Below are 27,376 nucleotides of genomic sequence, written 5' to 3' on the forward strand. Positions count from 1 at the left end.
GAAACACTTTAGGTCTCCAAGGAATTAATTTTTAATTGAAACAATTTTGCATTCATAAACTGTTTTGAAACAAATATTTATTCCACTCAATAAGTCTTTTCTAGTTCTGCTTTTCTGTCGAGTTCTTTTATTCTTCTTTGTGTCCCTTTTTGGGTTTCCCTTTATGCAGAATACCAGAAAAGAGTGAAAGAGTGGGAAGGGAAACTAGTAGGAACATGTAATAAAAGTGTGGAAAGTAATGTTTGCTTTTCTTTTTAACAAATGGCTCAGTGAAGCTTCATTTTGCACAAAAAAAGTGTGTGCTGAGCCTGTCCACAGCCAGCCTATTTTCTGCTAACAAAGTTGTCATGTAACACACAAAGACATGTCAAGCCAAACCCTGTGGGACTCCAAAATGTCCCCACTGCACTTCCCACACAGAAGAGCTTGATGACTTTTAGTTGATGTGAATGTTGATCCCTTTTGCCATGAAAGTAAAGGGGTGTAAAGGAGGGGTAGCTCTGCTGATGTCAGTTTGTCCATGCTGAGCTGCACTGGCTGAAGAGCTGTCCCAGGAGGTTTGGGTAATGGATGAAGATAGCATGGCCAGGCTGGGACGATGAATGTTTCCAGCTCTTCTCTTACCCTCTATCCTTCCTCTCCCCCCTCCACTACATGAGTGGCAGAGGAGCTCCTGAATGGACTGCAGAATATGCACCATTTCTAGGCAAATTGTCACTAATTTTCCTTTGCATTGAATAGTCATAGTTAGTAAGAAGTTTGGCCAGTCAAGCATCAGAGCAGATGGTGGTGGTGCTGCCAACCCTCCTAGGACACGACACTTGTTGTCAGTCCCAGCCCTAAGCTCTACCTCTTCTGTTCACCCAAGAGAGAGGATGGGTTGCATTTAGGATGCTGCTCTGTGATCCTCAGCAGCAGCCTCCCGTGACATCACTGTGTTCAGCTGAACTGATGTGCTTCTGTGTCTTCCTCTAGATTGCAGTTTTGGAGGAAATACATACAACAGCTCTATGAAATGGCACCACCCCAGCAATCCCTGTGTTACGTACCAGTGCCAGGTAAGGATGTCATCAGCATCGTGCTAATGGACTTGTGAGCTTTTCCCATGAAATTCTGAGCCTTTTTTTATCCGCTCCAAATAACCTGAAATATTTTATTCCCAAAGCATGATACGGATTTTGCATTTAGAGTAGCTTAAATCCACTCAGATGTGGTTAGCTATAACCAAACATTCAGAAGGATAGGTTTTGTGTGACTTGAGTACCACAATACCAAAACACTGCTGAAGGAGAGGGACACAGCTGTGCCATTTCCTGCTGTCTTGACCTTGAAATAGGTCCTCCTCTTTTCAGCATGCTAAGAGATACACATTAGTATTTTACTAAGCAGACACTTTTGTGTGTATGGCTTTTACCTGGGATGTTCTTTAAGAGAAACCCACAACCGAACCTTCTTTTCCTGGGCTCCTGCACTGTTAACACAGTAGTATTTTTGGTAGCTTGCTTATCTGCTGCCATAACATTTGCAAGATTGTCCATTTTCCGGCACAAAACAAGGAAGCGTGGAGGGAATTTTAGTTTCTGTCTGTGGATAGGTCTGGCATTTTTTGCTGACAATTTGATCCGGTTTTAATAGTAACACTCAGGCAGCTACTAAGAATTGCCACTGTTGGAAAGAAGAGAAATGAGTGAGTATGAAGAGCTTCCACAAACTGGAGAAGAGAGTTTCAAGATGTTTCTCTTTTTCTGTGATACTTCTGCTCTATGAAACACACCTGTGTTTTTCAGGATAAGTACACTGAGAAGAATGAAGTTAGAGCGGCTGTATTCTCTATTCTTGCACTTAATGAAAAGATACAATGGGAATTCAGATACTCTTATAACTACTGAGTACATGGAATAAGCAATTCTTTATTGCCTTTTTCGGTGTCTAAATGCAAAACTGGGTGATGGTGTTTACCCTAGATCCACACAGTCCCTTTGGCTTCAACTGCAAAACAAATTAAGAAAATAGCAGCCTTTTGTACACAGATCCTCACACCCAGATTTGCTCAGGAGGACTCTTGACTTCTCCAACAAGGAGTACAGGAAATGTTAATTTGCTAATACTTATCAGGCAAAGCATCAAAGATAAGCGTCTCCCCTCTACAGAGCAAGATGCTTTTATCTGCTTTCTAGGTCTTTTTTCCTCCAAGAGGAGAGGGATGAGAATGCCTTGTGTTTGGCCTGTTTTCACCAGAGCTGCATGGCAGATTACTGAGCCGAAGGAGTCCTGATAAAGCAGGATTCCTTTTCCTAAGAAGGTGCTTAAGTTTGTTACCTGATGCATTTTAAGGCAAATCCTGTGTCTGGAGTCAGAGAGACTCAAGTGGATCTTTTGAGTGTGGATTAACCTGAATTCCTGATACCAGGCAGCAGGTACAGAAAGAAAAGAGGTTTTGAAATCCAGTGCTCTGTGGCATGTGCTGGGCTTTAATGGTCCTACTAGTAATAGTGGATTTTTGCTTGTTAAAGCAACCTCAACACAAACAATGAACATGTCTGATCTGCTTCTTTTTCAGGAAGGAGTGATAGTAGAGTCAGAGGTACAGTGTGTTGTCCATTGCAAAAACCCTTCCAAACTCATGGGAATGTGTTGTCCTGTGTGTCCAGGTGAGATTTCGTAGGAAGATGCCGTTCCGCATGTGCAACTGTATTTCTAATGATAAGCATCATTACCTGGGAGATTGCCTGTCCATTATACTTGACAAAAATGTGGGCCAATGGCTTGCAATCCACTAAATGACAGACCAGGCTTAATATCTTTTAGTAGAGCACATGCAGACTATTGCATAGGCAATAGCATGTGGCAATGTCTACAGATATATTTATGTCATTTTTCAGAGGGTCTCTCAGGTGGATTTGCCTGGCTGATGGCTGGGATTTTGTTAGGAGGGAAAGCATAAGAGTAATCCTAAAAAAGAAGACTCACTTTGTGAAGGGGAGTGGGAATGGGTTGCCTTTGTGAAGCATGGTGGCAAATCAGCATGGTTTTATAGGCTAATTAGAGGCTTTGTAGGTAAGCACTGCTCCAGTTGTGATACACCGGGCTTATATTCTAATCAGTTATAATTTCTGCCAACATATCATATAAACTTAGGGAGTAAGAACAAGTAGTAAAAAATAAACAACTTAGAAAAGTGTTTTAAAGCCACTTTCAGTGGAAGACCCGACTTAGTCTCAACTTCATCGGTGCAAATTTATCTGCTGTAGAAGGATGGTTTCTTTCCCCAAAAAGATGTTTGGGGGTTCTCAAGGCCTTTGTAAAAGCTTCTGAAGTGATTTGTGTCAGAGAGGATCGTACAATTTACTTTTCGTATTGTCCTATGGTGGGGTGTGTTGTAGAGAAAAGGCAGTGTGCTATCCTGAGCTAAACTTATCCAAATGCTCTTTTCCAGGTTGTGTATTTGAAGGGAGACTTTACAATGAAGGAGAAGAATTTAGGCCTGAAGGAAATAAATGTACCAAGTGCTCTTGTATTGTAAGTATTTGCCTTTTGGCATTGTATCTCCCTGTATGAACTTCAAAAGGCACATTATTATTGCCATAACAAAGCAAAAAATATAAGGAATTCAACACTGCTATGCATTCTTCTCCTAGACTTCAGGTTTCTGTTGAAGATTTCACTGTACTAATACATTCTATCACTCATATTCTGAATTTATCATCTTTTTTATGAACTCACACTGTGCACACATAAAGCAGGATATTTGGGAGAGGCTCAATGTGTTAAATTAATGATGCTTTTTTTTTTGTGGTGGGATCATGCAGGAGGAGACAGAAAGCTTTTTGGGCTTCATCTATCGATCAACATTTATTAGCTGTTTCCTTGAAAGGATCTTTCGCAAAGATTCCTTTCAGCTGTACTTGGCGACGGCCTTTGCTCTGAATTACTGAGTGAAAGGATGAGGGTAGCCTCCTTAGGCTGTCTCAGGTGGATTTTGGCTTGATGCTTAATGAAAAGGTCATATCCTGGAATTTATCCTTGACTAGCAACAATATAGAGAGGAAGTAATAATTGCATCCTTTGGGTAATGAGCACAGGCTTCTCTTTCACTTCCATTAAGTTTAAAAGATAATGCTGTATGAGTTGAGGCAGATAACTTTGACTTCCTTGGTGTGATCAGTGAGACCACTAAAATGCAAAGTTCAAATCACTGCTTTTGTTGCAATCGATGAGCTGGTTATCAGCAGAAAATGCAAGGCTGGGGGATTTACATTTCAGTAGCATACCAAGAGTTTTGTCAGTACCAGACACAGCTCTCCTGCCTCATGAAAATAGAATAACAAAGGGAGGAGAGAAGGGTAGAACTCAAAAATTAATATGTATTTGTACTTAGACACACATACACACTTGTAATGAAGCTGCTGCAGAGAACTCAGACTCTTTTGTGAGGAAAAAATCCTGGTAATCTGCAGAATTGATTTACATTAACTCATCACTGCTCTTGTGGAGAATTGGGCTCCTCAGGTAGTTGTGTTTTGTTGTTCTTTTGGTGTGGGTTTTTATTTACTAAGTTTTAATTCTGTAATAATGAAAATATGCCATCACAGTGATATATGCCTTGGGTTTCAGCTCAGTCCCAGGCTGAGGAACGTTGCTCCTTCTGTACTTGGTTGGTCCCCCTCTCGCTTCAGCTGTAAAGCAGTAGCTTTCCTTAGTCACGTTCCTCAGGATAAGACAGGTCTGAATGGTTGAGAAGTCTGTGGAGATATGCTTGAGTATTTTCAGGCTGTGCTTTGCTCTTTTGTAAGGGCTGTACAGATATTGCCTAGTGCCCAGATGTTGGTGTGCCAATATCTCCTTGATCAGCTTTCCTTTGAATCAATCAATATCTCCTTGATCAACTGTTCCCTAAATAACAAAAGCAGCCGTGCCAAGAAGAACATGGGAGATATTTGGGCAGAGCAATATAAAGAAATATGGGAATATAGAGTCAGACCTGAGGGTATCTTTTTGACAGTTACCAGTGTCACTATGTTAGAGAAGGAAACACATCAGCTACTGATAGTAAGACATTTAAAGTATCAGGTAAGAGGCCTAATGACCCCTTCTGAGACAGAAGGCATGATGGTTTTGGATGTTAATGGTATCTGTATAAAATGTCCAGCTCTGATTCTGAATCTTACTGACAAGAAAAGAAATACCATCTATGCGTAAGACATACCTGCCCTCCCTTGGCTCTCTCTGCAATGCTTTTTTTACCCTCTCACCCTTTTCCTTCAGAATTGGGGAATTCCTGTGCAATTTAAATTCAAAGCAAATAACAGGGGCATCCTCAGGGCTGTGATAGCAGCTTGCTGCCTGCTTTACATCATTCCCTTTTGGGAATGGGTTCCCAGTGAATCTCTTATCTAAGCAGCTGGTGGATGTCTTATTTAAAGATACATATCTAGCCATGCGATGTGATGGGAACAGGCTTGTGTGTGATGTGCTGCAACTTGTGCAGGCTGTAACAGATGAAAGGTAGCTCCTCAGCTCAGATTTCTTCTGGGATTTCAGATTGTAACTATTTAATAAGTCTTTTGTGGAAACGCAGCAGAGGAAGTGGCACGTATTATTGCCAAGGTATGTTGGAGGAGTGGTGTAAGGAGTCAAGCCACTTCTGCTTCGGGTGAATTCTGCATTTTACTTGGAAGCAAGCTTTTCTAACGGTGCATTATTCTGTACTCCATAGGCCATCATTGTCTCAGGGGTAGCTCAGCCTGAGACTGCAGGCAGCACTGAACAGAAAGAAAGAGGGATGGCTGCGGTTTGTTTTCCTGGAGAGATGTAGCATTGTTCCCCATTCACTAAATGTATTAAAATGAGGAATTACTTACAAAAAAGGAATTTGGCCATTGCAGAATGCACTTAAAGGCACGTTTCAGCAGAGCTGAACTGCAGCACCCAGTCTTTGGAAAGCTCTTTGGTAGTTGGTGGTATTTCCAGCTCAAAGCAGTGCCTACTAGATACTATTGAGCTCCTAAAGGAGGTGAAATGGTTGATAAGATGGGGTTTTTTTTTTGGTTTATCATGCATGGTCCCAAAGGGTTAGGGAAAGCAATGGCATGGCTACACGTGGGAGCTTCATTCGGTCCTTACCTGCCATGCACTCAACTGGTTAATATGGTTTCTGTTTAACACCACTTGTGGTTCTAGTTACTGTCTACCGAAAACCAGCCCAAATCCACTAAACTCATTTTGGGTTGCTACCAAGCCAGGCGACACTTGTGGCAGCAAGGCAGAAATGAAAACCCTTGTATTCCATTACCGCTCTCCAGAGCGAGCCGCTCCTTGGGGCGACTAAGATTTCGTGCTGAAAATGAAAATGTATCACCTCTCACTCAATGCATATTGCCTGTAATGGACAAATGAGCTGGCTTTTAGTGACTTGGGTTCTCTGGGGAGAGGCATTTGTGTAAGAAAGGTGGACGGGATAATAGGGATCTCCTCGTACCCCCGCTGAAACCAGCTGTATCGCAATAATTCATCTGTCTGGCTTGTTCCTGCTTTCCGTGATAGGCCAGCAGCCTGTTCTAGGGAAACCTTGGATGTTTTCCGTACCATAAGCACCTACTTAAGTGAAGGACTGGCCGCTTTAATCAAGTGTTATTTCTCAGATACCACTTTTATGAGGTTGAGAGTGTGTTTCTGCTTGCACAGTGAAAGCACTTGGCTTACATGTTCCCTTTCCTACAGCCTGCATTAAAATAGTCAGACTGTGATTATCTTAAATGTTTTCATTTTCTCTTTTGATGTAGCGTGTTTGGGAAAAGAAATAAATACCAGAGGTGGAAGGAGAGAGAGACAGGGAGGAGGGAAGGGGAGGGAGTTTGGCAGGAAAGTGACCTCGCGTGAGAGCGGTAACCATGGGGAAGCTTATCTCTGAATGGTAGTATCCAAACTCATAACTAGCCCCTTTTGACTCACACCCCTGTTACCCAGACCATGGGCGCTGCGTGTTTCGGCATGCGAGGCATGCGGCGGTACAAGGTACCACCATGCTGAGAGCAGGCAGCACTATGGAGATGGCAGCCCAGGACCCGTCTTCCTCCACACTCCTGCTTGGAAGCAGTTGGAGGCTGGATGATTGGATTATGGCATTGTTGGGATGGCGGAGGGCTGGGAGCAGGAAGGGTTGCACTGTCTGTCTGTCCTGCAGGGAGGCTGAAAAATCAGCGTGAGCAAGTATACCTTTGCAGATGAAATGCTGCATCTGTTGTGTATTGTGAGGCAGTGGAACAGGGTGCCCAGAGAAGCTGTGGCTGCCCCATCCCTGGCAGTGTTCAAGGCCAGGTTGGACACAGGGGCTTGGAGCAACCTCGTCCAGTCAAAGGTGTCGCTGCCTGTGGCAGGGGGTTGGAGCTCTATGAGCTTTAAGGTCTCTTCCAACCCAAACCATTCTATGAGTCTATGAGGCACTTCTTGGGGATGACTGTCAGCAGAATGGTCATAGGCATTTGGTCCCCAAGCAGCATTGTTTCACAAAAACAGTGCTGGCCTCTTAGCTGCTATTCCAAAACAGTTCGAAGCAAGTGAAACCCAAATGGCCTGAAGCAAAGCACGGGGATTTGGGGCCCTTGGAGAGCTGATTTAAAAACAGCCTCTGCTTGGTCTCCTTTGCATCACTGGGAGTTTTACACTGCTGCTCAGGCATGCTCAGAGGGACTCAAGATGCACACAGCTCCTGGTCTGCAGGTGTACTTGTGGGTCTGTACAGGAAATGTCTTGTCACTTATGTTCCTGAGTGCTAGGGTGCAAAAACTGCATAATGAAAGTTTTGCACAAAGAAAAGGAAATGGCACCAAGAAAATCTGTTTCTAAATCAATGAGTAACAGGCGTTGCAACTGTGATAAGTAATGAGAAACTGTACATATGTTAGTGCTTTGGACACTGAGGGTGGAATTCATCTTGTGTAACTCCAGCCATACAGAAGTAATGTGTCTGGTCTGATCTACTTGTCTGGGCTCCTCTTAAGTTAACAGAGAGAGAGGTGGGATGGATTACTCTCTGCAGATGCCTATCTTCCTCCACTGACTACTAGGGGAGCCTTCCTGGCTCCCTGATCCCTGAGATGGCTGAAGATAGCTGAGGTGGATCCTGCCCTTGCAGCCAGCTGGGTGATCAAGAACAGCTTTAAAGGCTTGGCTTTAACAGGTATTGGGAGCTGCTGAAATATGTTCCCATCTCAGTGGGCTGCAGGGGACGTACTCCAGTCTACTGGGAAACTCAGGGGAACATGCAACTAAACGTATCCTCAGTGAAGCCTGGTAGCAGAAGCTATGTCCTAGTTCAGATTTCTATCCTCAGTGCAGTGCCAAATGCTGATCTTCCCAAATTTCCGTGTGAGTCAGCTCCAACCTCCAGCAGACACTGTCTGCCCCTACTTCAGGGGTTAAGAAATGGTGGCAGAGAGTTGTAAGTCAGGGGTAGAAAATCAAAGAGCTGGTCTTTTAGTAGGAGGACTGTTCACTTTCTTGATGTTAGTGACATAAGTAGAAGTGGTTGGCTTATGGGTGGCTGCAGATGGAGAGCAGTAGACGTTCAGAAAAGGGCAATGCAGGGTTGCTCAATGTGTCTCTCTGGACATCCCCCCCCAGAGTCTGCAGATGTTTTGCAAGGCTAGAAAGTTTGGTTTTCTGACTGGTCTAATAAAACCACAATCTTCCAGGTAGGTGGAGATGTATGGCTGTGCAGGTAGGCATGGAAAAGCAAGGACTGGGTATGTCCTTGCCTTTCAACTTCAGTGAAGAAAATAATGTGGCATTAACATGCATAGCCATTTTCAATCTTTCTTTTGATTTCTCTCAAAAACGCAAAAATTTTCTCAAAAAGACGTGTCTTTGAGAAAACGTTCAATAATTTTAACAAAATTCATGGAGTTTAAAATAACATTAATCACAGTGTTTCTGACATACAAGTAAGCTCCGGGATAGCAATGCAAGTGGGCATAACTCAGTGTCATTATTCAGTGTAAATGATTTTTATTCACAAGCACTTCAAATCTCAGGCTTTAGAAAGCATCTTTCTTGTGGCAAGGTCTCATTTCCTTCCTCTAGTCCTTAGTCCTACATCTGCCTGTGGAGCTTCCTAGCTCACCTAGTCTGAGGGTGTTCCCAGCTCCCTTCACAATGCTTTTAATTTTGGTGGGGATTGAAGGAACCTTTCTGTGCAGCAAGAGTTTGTGCCCAGTTTGGGCACATTTCCAGGGGAGCAGAGGTATTGAGCAGCTTCCTGAAGATCCAGATGATTCTTCAAGGTTTGCGGGCCCAGAACATGTAGCATCTTTCTCATATCCCTTCCTTCCTTCCTCTGAGCCTTTTGCTCTCCCCTCCTACCCTTCAGGATTCAGTTGAAATTGACCTTTCATGCTTTAGCATGGTCTGTGCTCTTCTGACTGTGCTGTCTGAGGGGTCTACCTCCAGCTGTTCTTCCTCCTTCTCCATTGTTTCTCATAGGTAGCACTAGCCAGTTGTTACTATTTTTGAGATGGCATCTGTGACCGCCAGTCAGATGAGTGCCCATTGTGCTTTATAGCATAAGGACATGTACTACTGTTGCCAAGAGAAGAGAGTGTGAAGGCAGAAGAATGCAAAGGAAGATAAAAGAGTGATTTGGCAGATTTCTGTGGGGAATTTTTCCTGCTGGGAAAGGAGTGTGGAAACGCAGAGGAATTGGAGGAAGGAGCTCTGCCTTTATAAGGCTCTTATTCAGACAGAGAACTGTCTTTCCAGTTTGATGATCCAAGATGGTATTGTGATGAGTAACGAATTAAGTGATACTAGAAGCCACAAAAGACTTAAGACTTTGTGGGTACCTGAAGGGCCTGAGTATATGCTGATTAACTGCATTGAAAGAGCAACCTCTTGCAGTACAGAGAAAAGGCATCCAGGACTTCTTATCATTCAAAGGAAACGAATGCACAGAGCAGGATGGATTTTGCTAAAGTATAAAGTATAAAGAAAAAAAATAATGCAGGTTGATCACTTGTAAAGGCTTGTGCCTCGAGTGTAGGTTGCTGCTGTTCTTGAGAGCAAAGGAAGAGAGCTTGTGCTGTCAGGTGTCTGTCCCCTGTCTCGTTAAACTTTTCCTAATTAAAAGGCTGAGATTGATTCTTCTTATTGACTAAGAAGAATTAAGTACACAGAGGTTTAACAGTAGAGAGAGCTGTTAACAGGCAGCCTCTGGTGAGGGGACTGTTTTTTACTGTCATTGGGCTGCAATGAAGACTGCAGACATCTCTGCTGTAACTCACTCCTTGCAAAGGCAAGGAACTAATCCTGTAGGGAAAGCAAAGCAGTAAGATGGCAGAAAAACAAAGAACCTGCTTAAACTAAGCAAACAAACAAACAAAAGAACCTGCTGGCCAGCAGGGAATGAAAGGGTTGCACGTGGTTGCAGAAGTGCCCAGCAAAGACAAAGGTTTTATGTGAGATGACTGTAGCACTTCTTGTAAGTAGCTTCAACTGGGAATGCGGGTGGCATCTTCTGGGAACGCTTGTGTGCAGAATTGATTCAGGTCTAAAAGATTCCCACAAGTTGTGGTAGGAAGCAGTAAAAGCAATAGCTTGTCAATTAACAGGGCCTTTGTTTGCCAAACATTTTATGGAGAGTCCAAGAACTTTCTGGCTGGTGTTACAATGGAGGAGAGGCTGAGAAGAGCAGGAATGCTTGGCTTTCATGTTTGTCACCCTTTCAGTTTAAATAAACTTGGATGTCACAGACTTGGAGGTTGTTAGCGGATAACAATAGCTAATGGTTTTAAACTTGCACACAGCTCTCTGTGTCCTGAGACAAGATATTTTAGTCTGCACAGTCGTACTAAATGAATTTACACAAGAGAACTTAATTAACTGCACAACACCTACTTGGTTTCCTCTCTCTGATTTTCAAAAGAAAAAAACAGTTAAAGATTGCAGATGATACATGGTTACATGTGGGGATTTGGGGTTTGGTTTTCTCCCCTCTCTCTTAAGCCTGACCTCTACATCACTTTGGGTACTGTATTTTTTGTAGTTAATTGTGCTGTAGCTGTTGACTTTGCTCATATTTAATGTCTTTCATTGATCAGTGAAACTTGGGATCATGAAGTGTGAATTGCTGTTGAGCTCTAGTGTGATTGCCAAATTCCATCCTGACTTGCTACCTACTACCACTCTGCCTATATTCTCCTTCCTCTTTCCACTGTGTCCTACAGCGTTGCTTTTGTTTTCTGCCCTGGAAGCAGTTTGTGTTGATAAGGGAGCAAGTTTCCAACCGCACCTATGAACTATTCTTCAGCTGGGATATGTGATAAATGAACATTTCTTACAACAAACCAGTCGTCTAGAAAGGCTAGTCAGAGCTCCTTGTGTTCCATCAACTTTTTACATGTTAATGAACACATTTATTACTTTTGTTGCCTTATTTAATGGTGAGAAACAAACATATTGGGTAGTAAAAAGGAGGAAAATGATACCCAACAAATTATTTTCAGGATTGTGACAAGCTGTAACTTTTTTATACAACTCATCCTCTTAGGCTAAGAGCAGAATAATTCATTGGCTGTCAAAACAGACATACAAAACAGAAAAGGAAAAATAGAAAGTGCTTTGAGATGTGTCAGTGATTTATTTATAGTGCCTCTAAGCTGTCAGAACTGAAATGTGTCTAGGAGCCAATCTACCATAACACTTTTGGCACTCTGCTGTGGGTCTATCAGTCTGAAGGAAAGATGCAGACATCCTTGCAGGCAGCTTGTGTTTGGGGTCAGCAGTGGGACGTATACCCCCAGCTTCCACTGTAGGTGCTTCAGTATGAAAGGTGAGTCCTTAAAAATGCTTTCCAGCTGTAGTGATAGACAAAGCCTGGATGTCTTAGCTTTCTTCCAGGAAGTCATGCTCCCATGGTACCTAAAGTTCTGTCCCAAACATGACTAGAACACCATTAAACTTGACAGTCCCAAGCTTCATTGAAAACCCAAGAAGTTTTCAGCTCTCTGCCAGAGGCTTTATAGTAAAGAATTGAGATTTTATACAGAAAACAGATGTATGTGGGGGTTTTTTTGTTTTTCTGTTTCCTTTTGTAACTGGAGTTCAGTGGCATTGCTCAATATTTTGTGCTAAAATCATTGAAATGGAAATTTCTTTATCACTTGTACTTGGTCATCGGAGCCAATGCGATTGAAAGTGCAAAGTCCAGATTTCCAGCAGGCTCAGATCTGATGTTTGAGGTGTCAGAGGCTGAAAGGATTTGAGTAGATTACATGCTATGTGTGGTTTCTTTTTCATTTTTTCTTTTCTTTCCCCAGAACACAGTACCAGGAGTTTTCTAAGAGTAGGACGGAAGCGAATGTGCCCGTGCTCTGAAAGCACGACAGTGAGGGGAGTCTTGTTCCTTTCACCATCCTCTGCCTTGCACCCAAATATTCCACATGCTGAACAGAATTTTGAGAATGAGACAGTGTATGGGAAAACAATTGTTTCCAAGAAGTCTGAGGATTTTGGGCTTTTCAGCACTCAGCCTGTTCTCTGCTCCCTCTCCTAGTTGCAGCTTAACTTTCCTTCTCCTGGATGCAGCTGAATAGCAATTTTTCCTAGCAATCTCAGTTGATGATGCACTATTTATTCTTTCAGCAGCCAGCTGAACTACTCTGCTCTCTGTCTTTTGAGGTCAGGTTTTCTTAAATCCCCAAGGTTCCTGCAGTTACCATTCCTCCCCCATCTAGATTTTAGTGCTGCACTTAAGCAAGTATGGGTATGTACATGTCTGGAACCATGCAAGGAGGGAAAATCCTATGTTTATTGTATCTTCTGCTATCCACTGCTCTTCATAGTTGACATGCACATGTAAAATCTCTTATCAGCAGTACTTGCACCACATCTGCTACTATGGCTTTGTTTTTTGGTCTGTGAACCTGATTATAACACAGCGAGCATTTTATAAAGTAGCTAAATGGGAATAGGACCCATAAAAATTGACACGTGGTGGAAACCAAGCTAGGGAGGCATTTTCTTTCCCCATGGTGTTGTTACATTCCTTGTGGTCAGCGGTAATAGCTCTGCCTCCTGAAGTATGGGCTGTGGAGTTTTACTCTGTGTTCAAATGGGCATCGCTTAAAGATTTAGTGTTTATGGTGTTTGGAGGACACATTCTTGTTTCTTGAGTGTTCAGCGCAGCAGAGGTAACAGCAAGCAATTATATAAAATGAGGAGTAAGTTACAGGCTAATTTGAGGGACGAGGGGGATGGAGGGAGAAGAAACGTGCTTGTAGATTAACAGGAATATTGTCAACCTCTGTAGCAGGTTTGCTGTTGTTCCCCTGAGACTGTTTTTGCAGTATTTCTCCGAGTCAGATAAGAGGCTAATAAGGATACTATTAATACATCTAATGACCAAAAGTACTTTTTGCAGTTTTCATAGTGGGTGCCTGTGTTTCTATTTCTGTATATCTCATCCGGCTGCCTCTCATTGCTGCCGGTCTCTGGGAAATCCTTTATCTCAGACTTTCTTCAAACTTACAGAAAGAGAAGGTGGCAAAGCAGACTTGGATCTTGCTTGCTCCTTGATACTGCCCTTCAGACTTTAGTGAATAGCCTGGTGTACTCTGGTTATAATAAATACTTGCTTCCTTGTCTGACTTTTCATGTAGGGCTATGGATTTCAAACAGAGAGGATGTTCCCTTCTCAGGATGTGACAGGGTTTAGTGGAGGGAAGCCAAGCCATGCTGAGGAAATAATTCCTCCTTCTTGATGTAGTAGCAGCAAAACAACGTGTAAAGCGCACGGTGCTCCAAGGGGAGCAAGCGAAGCTCAAACTCACTGGGACCCTGGAGCTGCTACAGCAAGGGAAGGTGCCAGCTTGCCCATAAAAAAAACAGGGGTATCCAGATGGTACAGAGATAAAAAGCTGCAGTTTCCAGCTCCCCACAGATTCCTTCATCTCTCCTTCATTTTGAACTCTTACCGTTTTCTAAATACTTACCATTATTAAAGCGGGGAAGGACCCCTAAGATGTGTCCTGCAAGTGGGCAGGTGAAAGCAAAGGCAAAGAAAGAATTCCTGATTTCTGGTGTGCAGGATTTATACAGCATTTGTGCTCTTGCAAGGGAAGTAAACCAGTCATACTGGGGGCAGGAGCTGTAAGTCAGTATCACAAAAATAATGTCTAAAATCTCATTTGAAATTCATATCCTCAGCTTTTATCAGATGAAAGAGTTTCTCCCAGGGATGACACTTGCCCACGGAAGGAAAACTAGAATAGAATAGAGCATACCACACATGCCCGGTCAGAATAGCCTGAAGTATTCATATCTGGAAAGGCAACAAGCATATTTGTGGTTCAGCTACAGAACAACTATCAATTTAATATTATTAATTAAAAATTAATTCATTATCTCTGAGTAGTGTATAATGTCTAACTAAAAAGAAACTAAACTCTGTTTCCCCCTTTCCCCATTGTAATTTGGATAAAATTTAGTCTTCGGCAATAGGTTGCAAAATTGCCAGTTTAATAAATCAGAATCAATATGCTGAAAACATGTAGGAGGGTGACAATTTGCCTTCAAAAGCCGGAACAGCAGAATGAGGATGTGTCAGCCCTGTGACATATTATCACGATGTTTCTCTCCAGTCTGTTGACAGATACGGTTTTATTTTTAATTTCTATTATTTCTTTATTTATTTTGGGGCTCAAGGTTTCAACATTTGAGTGCAGAATGGAAAGCAATTAAAATAAAAAGTGTGGGAATTTTCAAACATAGAAGCTTATAATTGCGCTCTTAGTTTTGGGTCTCAGTTCCAGAATCTAAATGGCCTCAAAGAAGGCAGTGCCGAATACCATCACCTTGTGCTTGAGTGAGAAAGTCCTAACAGCACTGGCTTTGAAATCCTGGCCCTAGGGAAGAAGTTTGTTCTAGCCCTTTGAACCCCAGTTTCACTTAGACTCGATGTCTCCTCCTTTTATCTGAATTAAGCAATGCTGAACTTAAAAGGTTACAAATATTAAAATGAATGTGGTTTTCTGTGATAAAACGGAGATAACTTTGTTTGTAAAAATGGAATCCAGGAGCTGGGTTGGGTGGAATAAAAATGAGGAACTAATTATGTCCACTGCTTAATTTTATCACCTATTGCTAGAGCACTGTCAAAACAGCAGGCTGTTCCCTTTGGAGATTGCTCTGTGCTATCTCTACATTTGGAAAAACAAAGTTGTTTTCCATGTAATCCCACACGACCCATGCTTTCCTGGTTTAATTAGGCTCATTTCAGTGGTGTTAACACAGGGGTAGATTGAGTCTTGCATTCAGAATTTACTGGTTTGATACTCAACAGCAAAGACTGGCAAACTTTACAGTAACTCGCATAACGGCTTGGACGCCCAATGGAAAACTTAGTCTACATGGATTTTTCTTCCCTATTGCAAAAAAATTAACATGAATGGAGGGGGAAAGATGGCTTTTTCGTATGTTTTTATTTGTTTTAGTGGAACATCACCGGTGAAATGGAGAAAGAAGAGTGTGCGTGGGTACCTCTATGTGTCGTTGTGTTCTCTGTGTGTGCTGCGTGGCTCCGCCCTGCCGCCAGGTGGCGCTGCCGGGCGCGGCCCCGCCGAGCGCCCCGCGCTGTTGCCTGGCGCCACCTGGTGACGGCGGCGGGAGCAGCACCCCGAGTTCAGAGACTCCCAAGCAGAGGAATGGTCAACTGTGATTAACTGGGCAATTAATCTTAATAACAGACGTTTAATAAGAGCCATATTCGGAGATTCCAGCAGCCCCCTTTCTGCAGGCAGTGAAAATACGATTTAAATATAATCGTAGAATCACAGACTGGTTTGGGTTGGAAGGAACCTTAAAGCTCTTCCAATTCCAACCCCCTGCCACAGGCAGGGACACCTTCCACTAGAGCAGGTTGCTCCAAGCCCTGTCCAACTTGGCCTTCAACACTTCAAGGGATGAAGGCCAGATTGACTTTGTCCTTGCAGTGTTGCTTAGAGCCCATCACACAGTTATAAGAACTCAGAAGTTGAAGGTGGTTTAGCTTTGGGTGTAGTTAGAAGTCTCACCACCCTTGTAGTGAAGAACTTCTTCCTAATATCTAATCTCAATCTCCCCTCTGGCAGGTTAAAGCCATTCCCCTTGGCCTGTCCCTATAGGCCCTTGTCCAAAGCCCCTCTCCAGGTTTCCTGGAGCCCCTTTAGGCACTGGAGCTGCTCTAAGGTCTCCCCTTCAGGAGCCTTCTCTTCTCCAGGCTGCCCCAGCCCAGCTCTCTCAGCCTGGCTCCAAAGGAGAAGTGATCTTTCCATGAGAAAGGCACTTTATTAAAGGCATCTTGTTATAATTTCTGTTAACTGTGAGCTATATATTCAAGTCTGCTTGCATGTTTTTTCAATTATTTATACTGGCCAGTGCAGCAATAGCCCTGAGAACCTGAAAGTACTTGATCTTTTCCTTTTTTTGTGTGTTTGACCTGACTTCCTAGCTGTGGTGTTACCCTGTCTGTGTTTGTATGTATTTGGTTGAGTGAAGCCTTTTGCTAGTGCTATTGTTCTCTGCTTTCACCTCTCCCCGTAATCATTTCTCTGGTAATGAAATTCAGGTTAGCAGGATAAAACATTGGGTTGGATTTGATTTCTGGTGACAGTGAGGTTTTTCAAATAAGCTTCTGCATATATAGATTGATGAAAATTAGCAATACTGGAATGAGGGGCATTGATACATGGCTTTTGGGTTTCAACCTGATTAAAATGATGGGAGAATACAAAGGAAGGACATTTAAACAGTTGTACTCCACTGGGGAGTTAAAAAAGGCAATACTGAGTTGGAATCCAGTCAGCTGCAAGTGATAAGTTGGAGTTGTTATTTATTATCAGAATGAAGACAAATGAAATCACCAGCCATTAGCTCATAATGCATGAAGAGCTCTGAAATGCCTCTGCACACACAGCAGACTCCCAGCTAGTCCGTGTTCATATCGCCACTGAAGTCAGCATATAGGGGACAAATATAAGCTGCAACTTTAAACTTGTTAACCCTTACCCTTGTGCAAGGCTGAGCCTTGAACACTTACAGGGATGTAGGCCAGGTTGACTTTGTCCCTGCAGTGTTACCCATAGCCCATCACACAGTTACAAGAAGTCAGAGGGTTGATGGCGTTTTAGCTTTGGATGTAGTTAGAAGTGTCACAAGTTTTGTTCAAGTCCTTGAGAGGACACAGTGGAAGGGGAAGAGGTGGAGGCCAGTGCCATCTCAGCCAGCAGAAGCCACAGAGTCTGTCTTCCAGATGCAGAGAGAGACTGGCTTAATTTAGAAATAGAAGGTGCCTGAGATGTTGGGGCAATAATATCATTTACTAAAAGCTTAATCATGCATTTGGGTTACTTTTTTGTGTCTTTGTGTCTTTACTCCTACTGCAGCTAGCCTGTGCTTTTAGATAAACACACTTTATTAAGCTTTGCTTTCTCTTGCTGATAAGGCTGGTTCTGAGTGAGGCCGCACATGTTTATTGTACAGGGAGGGATCTTTCAACTGTGATAATGGGATGCTCTCAGTAAGTGCCAGTGCAATGAGCTACTGCAGAGTAGCCAGAGCATGGTGGTGTTTGCCTCTGCAGCACCTTCTTGGGTCACTTACAGAGATGACATTCCAAATACTAGCAGATTAAGAAATGTCTTCCAGTGACTAGCAATGACTGAGAAAACTCTGGCATATGGCAGGCTTTTGAAAAGCACGTATGGTTTTAAAGAGAGAATGTGACATACAGATGTGGAGCTAGCATTAAAGAGCTACACATGAAAACCGGACAAACATGACAAGTTCTGGGAGTTTGCATCCTGTGAGCAGAGCATTGCCTCACGTTGAAGGAAGTGCCAGCAGATACGCCAGTTAGAACAGGATTGAAAATTGTATCTGAATATTCTTGTGTTTCACTGTGGATGGTGGAACACATCATTTGTAGCGGTTAAAAACGAGATAGATGTTTTCACGTTTCTTTAGTGATACCTCTAATGAAGAAGAATTTTAGGAAGTGGGGAAAGGTCCATATGACTTCAGCTACAGCTATATCCCTGGACTAGAAACACCTTCTCTGGAGAAAATGGGCATGTGGCCAGCCAAGCTTAAGTATGAGCTCACCTTCCACTGGGACTGCTTCTCCTGCTTTCTTGAAAAGCATGTGTATGCAGGGCTTATTCGCAGTGCTCTTTCCTTGCTTGTGGCTTGTCCTGTTGGAGACAGAAGAGGAAGCTTGATCTGGCTTCACACCTTATCCTTTCTCCCCACATGAAGGCAGGCAGAGAGCCAGCAGGAGAGCAGCAAAACACTTTTCATGCTGGAACGCTTAATCTCTATGCGTTTTTCCCAGGGAGCATGGCTTTTCCCTTTTCTTGCACAGTATTTTCATGATACTGAACGTTGTCCATAAATCTGATATCCTTGAGAACTGTCAAAAATAGAACACTCATGTGAGTTGCAGGATTTATTTACCTTGCCCTAAAACATGGAAAATTCTCAAAACACGGGAAATGTAGCAGAAGAATGAATCATTATACTGAAGGATTTGGTAAAAGAATGGTTACTCTTTTCACCGCTGCTCCTCCTGCAATATAGACTGTCAGGAGCAGCAGCAGAGATGTATTTAGCGAAGCATGGAACAAAACAGAGCACAAATGTGTTTATCTTCGTTGGTAGAAAGCACATCATTCTGTATAATTGCAATAGTGGAAAGGGAATTGCGAGATGCCCTGAACTATGATGTACTGAGCTGGAGAGGAGGCAGGAGGTGAACAGGCAGAAGTGCATTTGCTTGGGAAGCTGAACAGGATTTGATGGAAATAGTAGTGAAGCAGCCAGAGAGAGAAGTGGCTTCTTGTGTTCTCAGGCAGGAATTCCCTCTCCAGGCACAGTCCTTTGAAAACTTTATTGGCTAGTAAGAGCAAGATGGTCTCTCATTGATGTCATGAGAATAGGAGAGCCTAAAGACATCACCAGTAGGAATGTGAGAGTTGGAGTAAAATAAGAATTGATTGCACCTTGGAGTGAAATAAACTACTGTGAGAGTCAGGCAGCGTTAGTGGTGATTTCATGCTGGGTGAAGCCAACAGTGCTTGGGAGGCATGAGAACACAATATTTGCAGACCAGAAAGATTCCTGATAAATGCTGGGTGGTAAGCACTTCCCTCCTGCCTGACGCTGCTCTTGCTATAGCAACACTCTATCATGGTTTGCATTCTGGGGCGGGATTGGCATGAGACTTAATATCTGCTCTGGGGCTCTGAATTCCCGAAATCTGGAATTCTCTGTGTCTTAACAAATGTCCTTCGGCTGTGGTAGCATTTCCTCTGCGTGATGCATGGGTCAGTGCAGATGGGATGTACATGACGCTGTCAGCCGGGTCTAAGAGGCTTGCCAAATCTTCAACCGTGCTTCAGAGCGGGCCCCAGACAGTGCATAAACAATGACTTTGCCTGAGTATGGGAGAGCTGCTTGACAACTTATTTAATTACTGGGTGGAAAAAAGTCTAAACATGAAGAACCGAACCATGTGTCATGTTCTTTAGGAAAGAAAGTAGTCTGAGGGAATTGCATCGTTATTATCCAGCATATACTGTTCATGCTAAAAGTCGCAGAGAATATTCTCCTCGGTGCTGTTTTCTCTGTTTTACATTGGCCCATTTACAGTAAAACTTGCAATAAAAGAGTTAGGTGTGCTTGATGCTGCAGTATACTCAAGTTAGCTTTGATATCCAAAGCAATCTAACCGTGGCAACACAAACCACTGCATGAGCTATTTTATCCTGTAGACAAAGTTAGCCACAGACAAGGCACTTTCTCAGCAAGTGAGTAGATACTTGGATTGTTTGCATATGAGCCTGTGGGAGAGAGCATTTTCCTTTGCAAAAGGAGACCTGGGCAACGGACAGATGTTCACTTTGCTGGCAGCTGTGCTGGTTAAGATGTTACCATCCCCAGATGTTCGATATTCCCATCTTGCATACGTTCCTGCCTCCTGAGCTCTGCCAGTGGAATGGAGCCAGGAAGCCCTTGCTAAATGGGCTTCAGGCAAAGTCAGCTGCAAAAGCTCAAGCAGCTGATTGAGGTGGCTTGAGATAACCTGACTTCCTTTGCCTGAAGCTCATGCAGCTCTTCTCAGCAGACCTCCGAGTATGGGATAGCCTCCAGTTGGCAACGCTAAGATCTGGAAGGCAACTATCAGCTGGTGGTCTTAAAGTCACTGCTGCTGCCCTTGTTCACACTTATCCCTTCCCTTGTGTTGGTCAGGAATGAGATAAATGTTGTTTTAAACTGTCTTTATGGTCCTTATGTTCTTGAATTGCTGGAGGCCTTGTTCAGGTAATGAAAATCACTCAGGGTTTCTCCAACTTATTCCCTGTTTCTTAGCCCTTCTGAAAGATTAAAATTAGGTTCTCGTTTGTTCCTTACTTCCAGCACTCAAAGCAAAGCTGGGTTGGAAACCCTAAGCTGGCCCAGCGCTGAGTGTGGAGGACTTTGTAGTGATGTGGCTTTGGAGGGGTTGGTTTTGCTTGTAATGTTTGATGTTGTGAATTCTCCACCTGAGTCATACATGATCCAAACCTGCCTGCACTCAGTCTCTCCTCGAGCAGAGCGGCTAGCTGCCTTCTGGAAAAGATTGGGCAGAAGGTTACCAAATTGTGGTTCATCACCACAGGCATTTGGAGGTTCCCAGCAGAAATCTCCTGCATACAGCGAAAGCATTTTGATAATTAAACCTATAGATTTCAGCTGCTTGTGCGAAGCTGTCTAGCCATCTTGCCTAATTCAGCTCCTGGAAACAGGCATCAGAGTGAAAGGAAACAGAGATCTGGTGTGGCATCATGGTGGGAGGATCGGTCTGGGGCTGGCTTGCAGAGTGTGGAAAACACAAGTCCTCAAAGATGGGGAGAAAAGGCTCAGATACCGAGAGAGGGAAAAGGAGGGCATCACAGCACTGTGGTTGGTGCTGAAGTCTTGTAATTTGATGAATTTCAGGTTTTAAGTGTCCACGCAGGGCTAGCACAGCCCTGTGTTCCTGCTTGGGTGGTTGTTCTTTACCTGTGTTCACGTATGTTCTTTACAGCATATGTGATCTGTGTGAGGTTTGCCTTGCTGCTGTGTTTCTGTAAGCTGCGCTCTCAGGTCTCTATATAGGAGGCAACATTTCTCCTTCCAGGTTTGCAGTGGTGAAGGTTCTTTATGGCCTTTGGATTTCCAGTGGGATCAGAGAAATGGAAGGGTTCACTAGAAAGTCTCTTTTCAACTAAGAGAAAAGCAGCAAGGATGAATCAGAGAGGAATTAGATATAAGAAATAAATTCTTTACTGTGAGGGTAGTGAAGCGCTGGAATAGGTTGCCCAAAGAAGTGGTAAATGCTCCATTCTTGGCAGTGTTCAAGGCCAGGTTAGACAGAGCCTTGGGTGACATGGCACGGAGTTGGAACTAGATGATCTCAAGGTCCTTTCCAACCTAAACCAGTCTGGGATTCTATGAATTGTTGCCAGTGTCAGAGATTTCTAACAAAGAAGTGCCACACAGGCTGTTCCACAACAAATTCCCAACAGCGTGTCTCAATTCAACTGTTTCCATTTTTAAATTTCGAGTCCAAGTAAACGTTATTTAGAGAATAACGTTTTCCATCCTTTCCATTCCCTCTATTTCGCTTCTGTCTGATGAGAAGCTCCATATGAAAGAATTAGTTTTTAAGCAGTCTTTGTGGATTAGAAACATGGAGAAGTGGAAGTTGCAGATTTCTTTTTGAGCATCACTGGTTGGAGCAAGAAAAGGGAGGAACTGCTGGGTTTCTTTTTGGAACTTCACAAGTGAATTGTTGCTTTAAAAATATGTAAACGGTTGATTTTATGGTGCTCTGGGTTCTGCTTTTTAATGGAGAGGGGCTTTAGTAATTCTCTTCAACATATAGGGTAGGCAAAATTTTTTCCTTGTTTTGCTGCATTTAAAAATAGCTACAAATACTGGATTTCTGTTTCATTATATGTCACTTCAATAGTACTCTGAAACTCTGCTTGTAATTAAAAAGTTTCACTCTGGTGGGGGCGGGGGGAGAAAAGTGCCTTTTCTCTCTTTTAATGAATTTGCAAATGGGACAAATGCATGGTGCAATCTGCAAAGAATTTAATCCAAAATAGAAGAACCCCTCTTTATGAGTGTCTCACATCTGTACAGGTTTTTTCTTTCCTCCTTCTCTTTCACTCTGAAAGTGAATAATTACTTCAGCAAAAGAATCCCTTAAAATAACGTGTGTCAAATTCAGCTTTGGTATACGGACCTGCTAGTTCAAATTGCCTTTAACAGAGTGGCATTACTTTATGTTGTGTGTGAATTTGGCTGTAAAACCTTACCTGACTGCTCTGGAAAGCTCCTGGACCTTCCTTGCATTAGGAAATATCCTGTCCACAGTCTCACTTATACAGGGTCCATTGTATCTACCCAAGAGTTATGGTGCTTTTGAAAATCTAAGTTAAAGTTTTTTGAACTTAGCTGGAAAAAAGGAAGAAAAGAGAAACATAATTCAAATCTGTCTTGACTTAATGAGATTATTATGGAACGGACTGATTCCTTTAGGATTGGCCAGGAGAAAAAAAAGAAAAAGGGAGAGGGGAAAAGCCACAGGAAAAAAAAGAAGAAACAAATGTAGCATTTATCAAGTTGGTAGTGTGTATAAAAATTACACAAGGAGTCCAGAGTTTGCCTCAGACGCAGTAGTTGCTTGATACTCCAGAGTGATAACGTGACTGATCATCCTTCCTTGCTTCCTCTTGGAAAGAGGGGGAGAAAAAGAAGAAGGGAGAGTAGTAATATATCTTCTGTTGCTAATGCTGATATGCAGTTTAAAGGGATTTGAGCCAACTTGGAGAGCTCTTTGAAACCAGCAGTAAATTTAATTAAGAAAGTTTGAGAGGGCTATGAATGGAATGGATAATACAGAGAAGATTTCATTTAGCTTTGAAGGGGAGCCCTTCCTAAGCAAGTGTTTCACATTTGGGAGGAAGGCTCGGAGGAGGACAACATTGCAGAATAATCCCTTTTTCTTTACATTTATTTTGGTTGCTCCACATCGTTTAAAACAGAAGTGAGTCGAAGGGAAAGGTCTCATGCACACATGCAAATCATAGTGGTGTTATCTAGAGGGTGATGCATTTCCTTCTGTGTCTTCACTTGAAAGACACTTCTCTTGCTTCTGGTACATTCAGTTTCTTAAATGGGAAAAGTAGGCAGTGTTTTGAGGGATGGTCCCGGTAGGAATTTCTGTTCATCCTTATTTTGCTGTTTCTATTTCATTTATATCTAAGGAATAAACCGTGTCATGCCTGTGCCAAATCAAGAGCGCTGTGCCTCTCCGAGGACACGTCTCTTGATAATACCACCTGGAGGACAGTGGCAAATGGAATTTGGTGGCCATCCTCTGAAACTGTCCAGTATGCTTTCCTTCCTTGAAAAGCAGAGTAGACTTCTATGTTGATTTGAGTTGGTTTTCCCTTTGCATAAGTCCTAATTAGTGCTGGGGAAGTCAGTTTGCACTTGCAGATTACCATCTGGCCAACCTTACTGCATGGTTTTTACAGAGGTCTTGTGAGAAATGGAAGTCAAAAATAAATAACCTTTTTGTCTCATCTTCTCAAAATACGATGTTTTGGAAATCCTAACCAGGACTTCGAGGTGTACAGGATTTGGCAGAGCTGTGCTCACACAATAAAGTCCCTATAGAGCCTCCGAACCACAAACAAAGTAGAGTTGCCAGTCAGAATCCCTTGGTGTTACTGAAAAAACACCAGCTTGATGTCACCCGAAATACAAAACTTCTTTTCTTTTTTAATTAAATGCTTAATTGATCCTAAAAATGAAGAGTTCAGGAATATGAAGCATAACCAATACAGAAGTGCTTGTCACCCACAGAAAGGAGAAAAACAGAAAGCCCTTAGCAATGGCCATTCTAATATCAGTTTAACTTGGACACAGATTTGCAGAGACCTCATGCAGGCTCACTTGGCAACACTTAACCTTCTTGAGCCCTCTGTTTCTATCATCCATTGCTATATTTAGCCCCATCTGTAAAAATATGTTTTTGCCAAGGAGCAAAGGCAGGATAAATTGCAGAAAGCATGTAAGCAAACAAGAAATCACAAAGCTTACAGGACAGTCACAGTTGCAGTTTTGTTAAGCTGCTCCCCATTTTTTCCTTGGCTTTGTGTTACCTATTTAGATCACAAAGCTGCTCAGGCAAGAACTTGGTCTTTTGGCTTTCTTGTTTATGCCCACAGCACTTTGTACCTATGTCAATACATTACTTTTACAGAAGGCCTGAACTGCCCCACTTCAAGGAAAAAGGGGAAAATTTTGTAAAGTCAATTTAGTGACAGCATTTTGTACAAGCACCTAGAATGGATGTGGGCAGCTTCAAGTTCTCAGCCCATGGTCTGCCTTGTCTGGGACTTATTATCTAGGTACAGTGGCATGCTAAGAGGTCAGCGTGTCCTACAGGCAAGCCAGGAGCGACGTCTCATCTCTGGCCAGCTCAAATTGTTGAAATAAGGAGATTTGCCAGCACCTTTCTGTGCAGCCTCGCTGGAGAGGTCTTACTGTCACTAAAACAGCTAGGGTAGCAGCCTGAGCATAGTCTGAAGCACAGCTGGCTGTAGGGAACAGCTACCATTTGGGGTAGGGCAGCTTTTGGTTATTCAACACAGGCATTTTTATGCTGTTGAGTAGTGCACTTGGCTGCTCATTGTTGTGCCAGGAAGGTATGGGTCTCCAGTGTTAAATTCTTTGTAATGTGCTTTGGAAATATCTTGCATAATGGAATTATCAGTGCTTTGGAAATGTCTTGCATAGTCACTGGGTCTGAGGTGGCACAGGCCAGTGACATGTGCACAGATTTTGCCCAGAGGGACTTCTTAGCTAGTGTGATCCATTCTTACAGCTCTTAATTTGCTCTAACTGATTACTAATTGGAAGATGGTTTTCTTGAATTGCTGATGGTTAGCAGCCACCTTCTAATTGCTGTTTGTTCATACATCTGTTCGTGGTTTGTTTGTGCATAATTATCCTTGAGTGATGTTTTCTTTTGGCATGCATTTCTCTGGAAGGCAATGTGAGTACTGCAGAGGTCCTCTGTGATGTAAGGTAGAGATGTAGGAGGTGTTCTTTGTGTGTATGGAGTGAGAAAGGTGTAAGGCTTCATTTGTTGTATCTACTAACAATACTATGTATGTTTAAAGGTTGGACTTGATGATTTCAAAGGTCTTTTTGCAACCTGGCTGATTCTATGATTCTCTGATGTAAAGAACAGCAGTACTAAAGATGCGAGGAGCAGGCTGTGGAAACCAGCCACACTCTATGTCTAATCAGACCTAACGTGTGGCACCAGTGACATGCTAATAAAACTGTCAGGCCTCGGGACCAGTAATTTACACCCATGTTTTTAAATTCTCTGTAAGAAAAAAGCAACTCTCCTTGTGGATGAAAAATTATGTGTGAATCTGTAAGGCTGGACTGAAAAGAAGCAGATGCTGACATTTCTAGAATTAATATTTTTGCCTTAAAAACATGTCTGTCATCAGCCTCCACTTATAAGAGCGGAGGAGCACTTATCTAAATAAACATGGCAGCTGTTTTATATGATGGGTCTGGTTTTTAAATAGTAAAAAATATTGTATCATTTTGAAAGGTATAGCTGCCATTAGTGTTAACTTACAATAATAGGCTGGAGTGTGTAGCTGTTCTCTGCTTTCAAGTAATTTCAAATGACACTTTCTCACATTATCAGAGAACCTCCCTGCAAGGCCAGCACGAGAAGAGGGAAGGTTAATAACTGGAAGTGCATTTTTACATCATTAGGCAGGTACAAGGGAGACTTAACAGGATGGAGAGACCTCCACCTGCAACCACAACCAAATTTTCTTTGTTTGCTTATTATCTCTCTTAGTGACTACTAATGGCTTTTGATGATGAGGCAGTGAGCCAAATATAAGAATGCATTGTAATTTGCATGTAGTGTGACCCCCATTCTTAGCCATAATATAAGCATTTTCTGAAATGAGAAATGCAGGTTTCATATGGACCTTCTCGGTTTTGACTGCTTGGTGGTGTTGCTTTATCAAGAGGATGATGGGGTGCCCCTATTCTGAAGTGCTTTGGTTAGCAGGGTGTTACTGGAAAGGTACATAGAAGTATTTCCAGCCCCTCTGGCGGTCTGTTTTGAATGAAGCTGGCCATGTGCTGTGGCCTGAACATGGCCTATGTATATGGCCTCACAGAGAATTTAGATACAAGACTATCCAGTCTGTGAATGTCATGTGAGCTTAGCTTGGAGATAAGTGCCAAGCTGGTTGGCTTGCCATAATGGTGCTGTTCCAGAGCAGGAACAGCAGCAGGCCTTTAGGCAGGTGCCAAAAGAGTTGGCCTGGCCAAATAGCCAGCCCTGGCACGTTATAGGTGCCTAAATGGTTAAACCTATATTTCTGTAGGTCCTGCGTCATGCCTAAGCTTTCCCTGAGGTACCTATGATCTTTATAGATCTGGCATCAACCTATTTCAGATGCATTGCTGCCAGTAGGGACCCAGTAATTAGCAACAGGATCCCACCCATAAATTAACAGCAGTAGCTGGATATGAACTTCATTGGAAAAAACTTGGAAGAAGAGGCAGGAGAGACCTGACTGTATGACATGGTCCATGCAGAAGGAGGAACAGACTTCTTAGGGTTTCATCCATCCTCTCCCCATGCATGTGCATATGGTTTGCAAGCTAGGAAGGGAGGGAGAAACTGTGATTCCCCTATCAGTCTGGCTAGCCAGGACTGGGAAATGTCAGAATTTGCTGCTGATGCTTCTGTAAGTCGTTACCCCTGGAGGAAGGAGGAAGCAGTAGAGGAACTGGGACTTGTAAGTAATTCCTAATCAAAGTGTTTCCCAAGGCTATTCCTGGAGAGCTGCAGATTCCTCAGCACCCCTTGCTCAGGCTTGTGTTTAAGACTAAAATGTGTTACTTTCCCTTGATCACAAGGCAGAGTGTGCCCTATGCTGGAGTAAAGCCAAGCCATATCTCTGGGGAGGGATAGCTCTAGGTGTAGTACAAAGCGGTGGAATTGTGTACTGTGGTATTAGGGATGTTACTATAGATAAGTACCGTTGGCCTACAGTGAGTCTAATCCTATACTGCTTCAGGTAGACTGAAGCTATCCCTGTGACTGTTTCACTGTAGGAACAGTTTCATAACCTACTGGTTTCATTGAGGTAGCCTAGTTTTCCTAAAACTTCGTTTCCAAGAAATCCTCTGAATGGGCTGCAGTTTAGCAATTCCTCTTGCCGACGTCTGTATAACATTTTAAAGTGTATTTTTAACT

General features: G+C 42.9%; 1 protein-coding gene across 4 annotated transcripts in view; it reads left to right on the forward strand.

The window, feature by feature from the left end:
* The window catches only part of BMPER (BMP binding endothelial regulator), a 143,631-nt gene that overhangs the window by 35,608 nt on the left and 80,647 nt on the right, over positions 1-27,376 (forward strand). For all 4 annotated transcript variants that reach the window (XR_003994222.1, XM_030505117.1, XM_030505127.1 and 1 more), the window contains 3 exons: positions 976-1,058; positions 2,561-2,651; positions 3,437-3,519. Coding sequence is in view for 3 of the 4 variants with exons in the window: in XM_030505117.1 (XP_030360977.1) it covers positions 976-1,058; positions 2,561-2,651; positions 3,437-3,519 (257 nt within the window). In the remaining variant the exon portion in view is untranslated. The remainder of the gene's footprint in view (positions 1-975; positions 1,059-2,560; positions 2,652-3,436; positions 3,520-27,376) is intronic.

This window comes from Strigops habroptila, chromosome 1 (genome assembly GCF_004027225.2).
Source record: "Strigops habroptila isolate Jane chromosome 1, bStrHab1.2.pri, whole genome shotgun sequence".
NCBI classification, from domain to species: Eukaryota; Metazoa; Chordata; class Aves; order Psittaciformes; family Psittacidae; genus Strigops; species Strigops habroptila.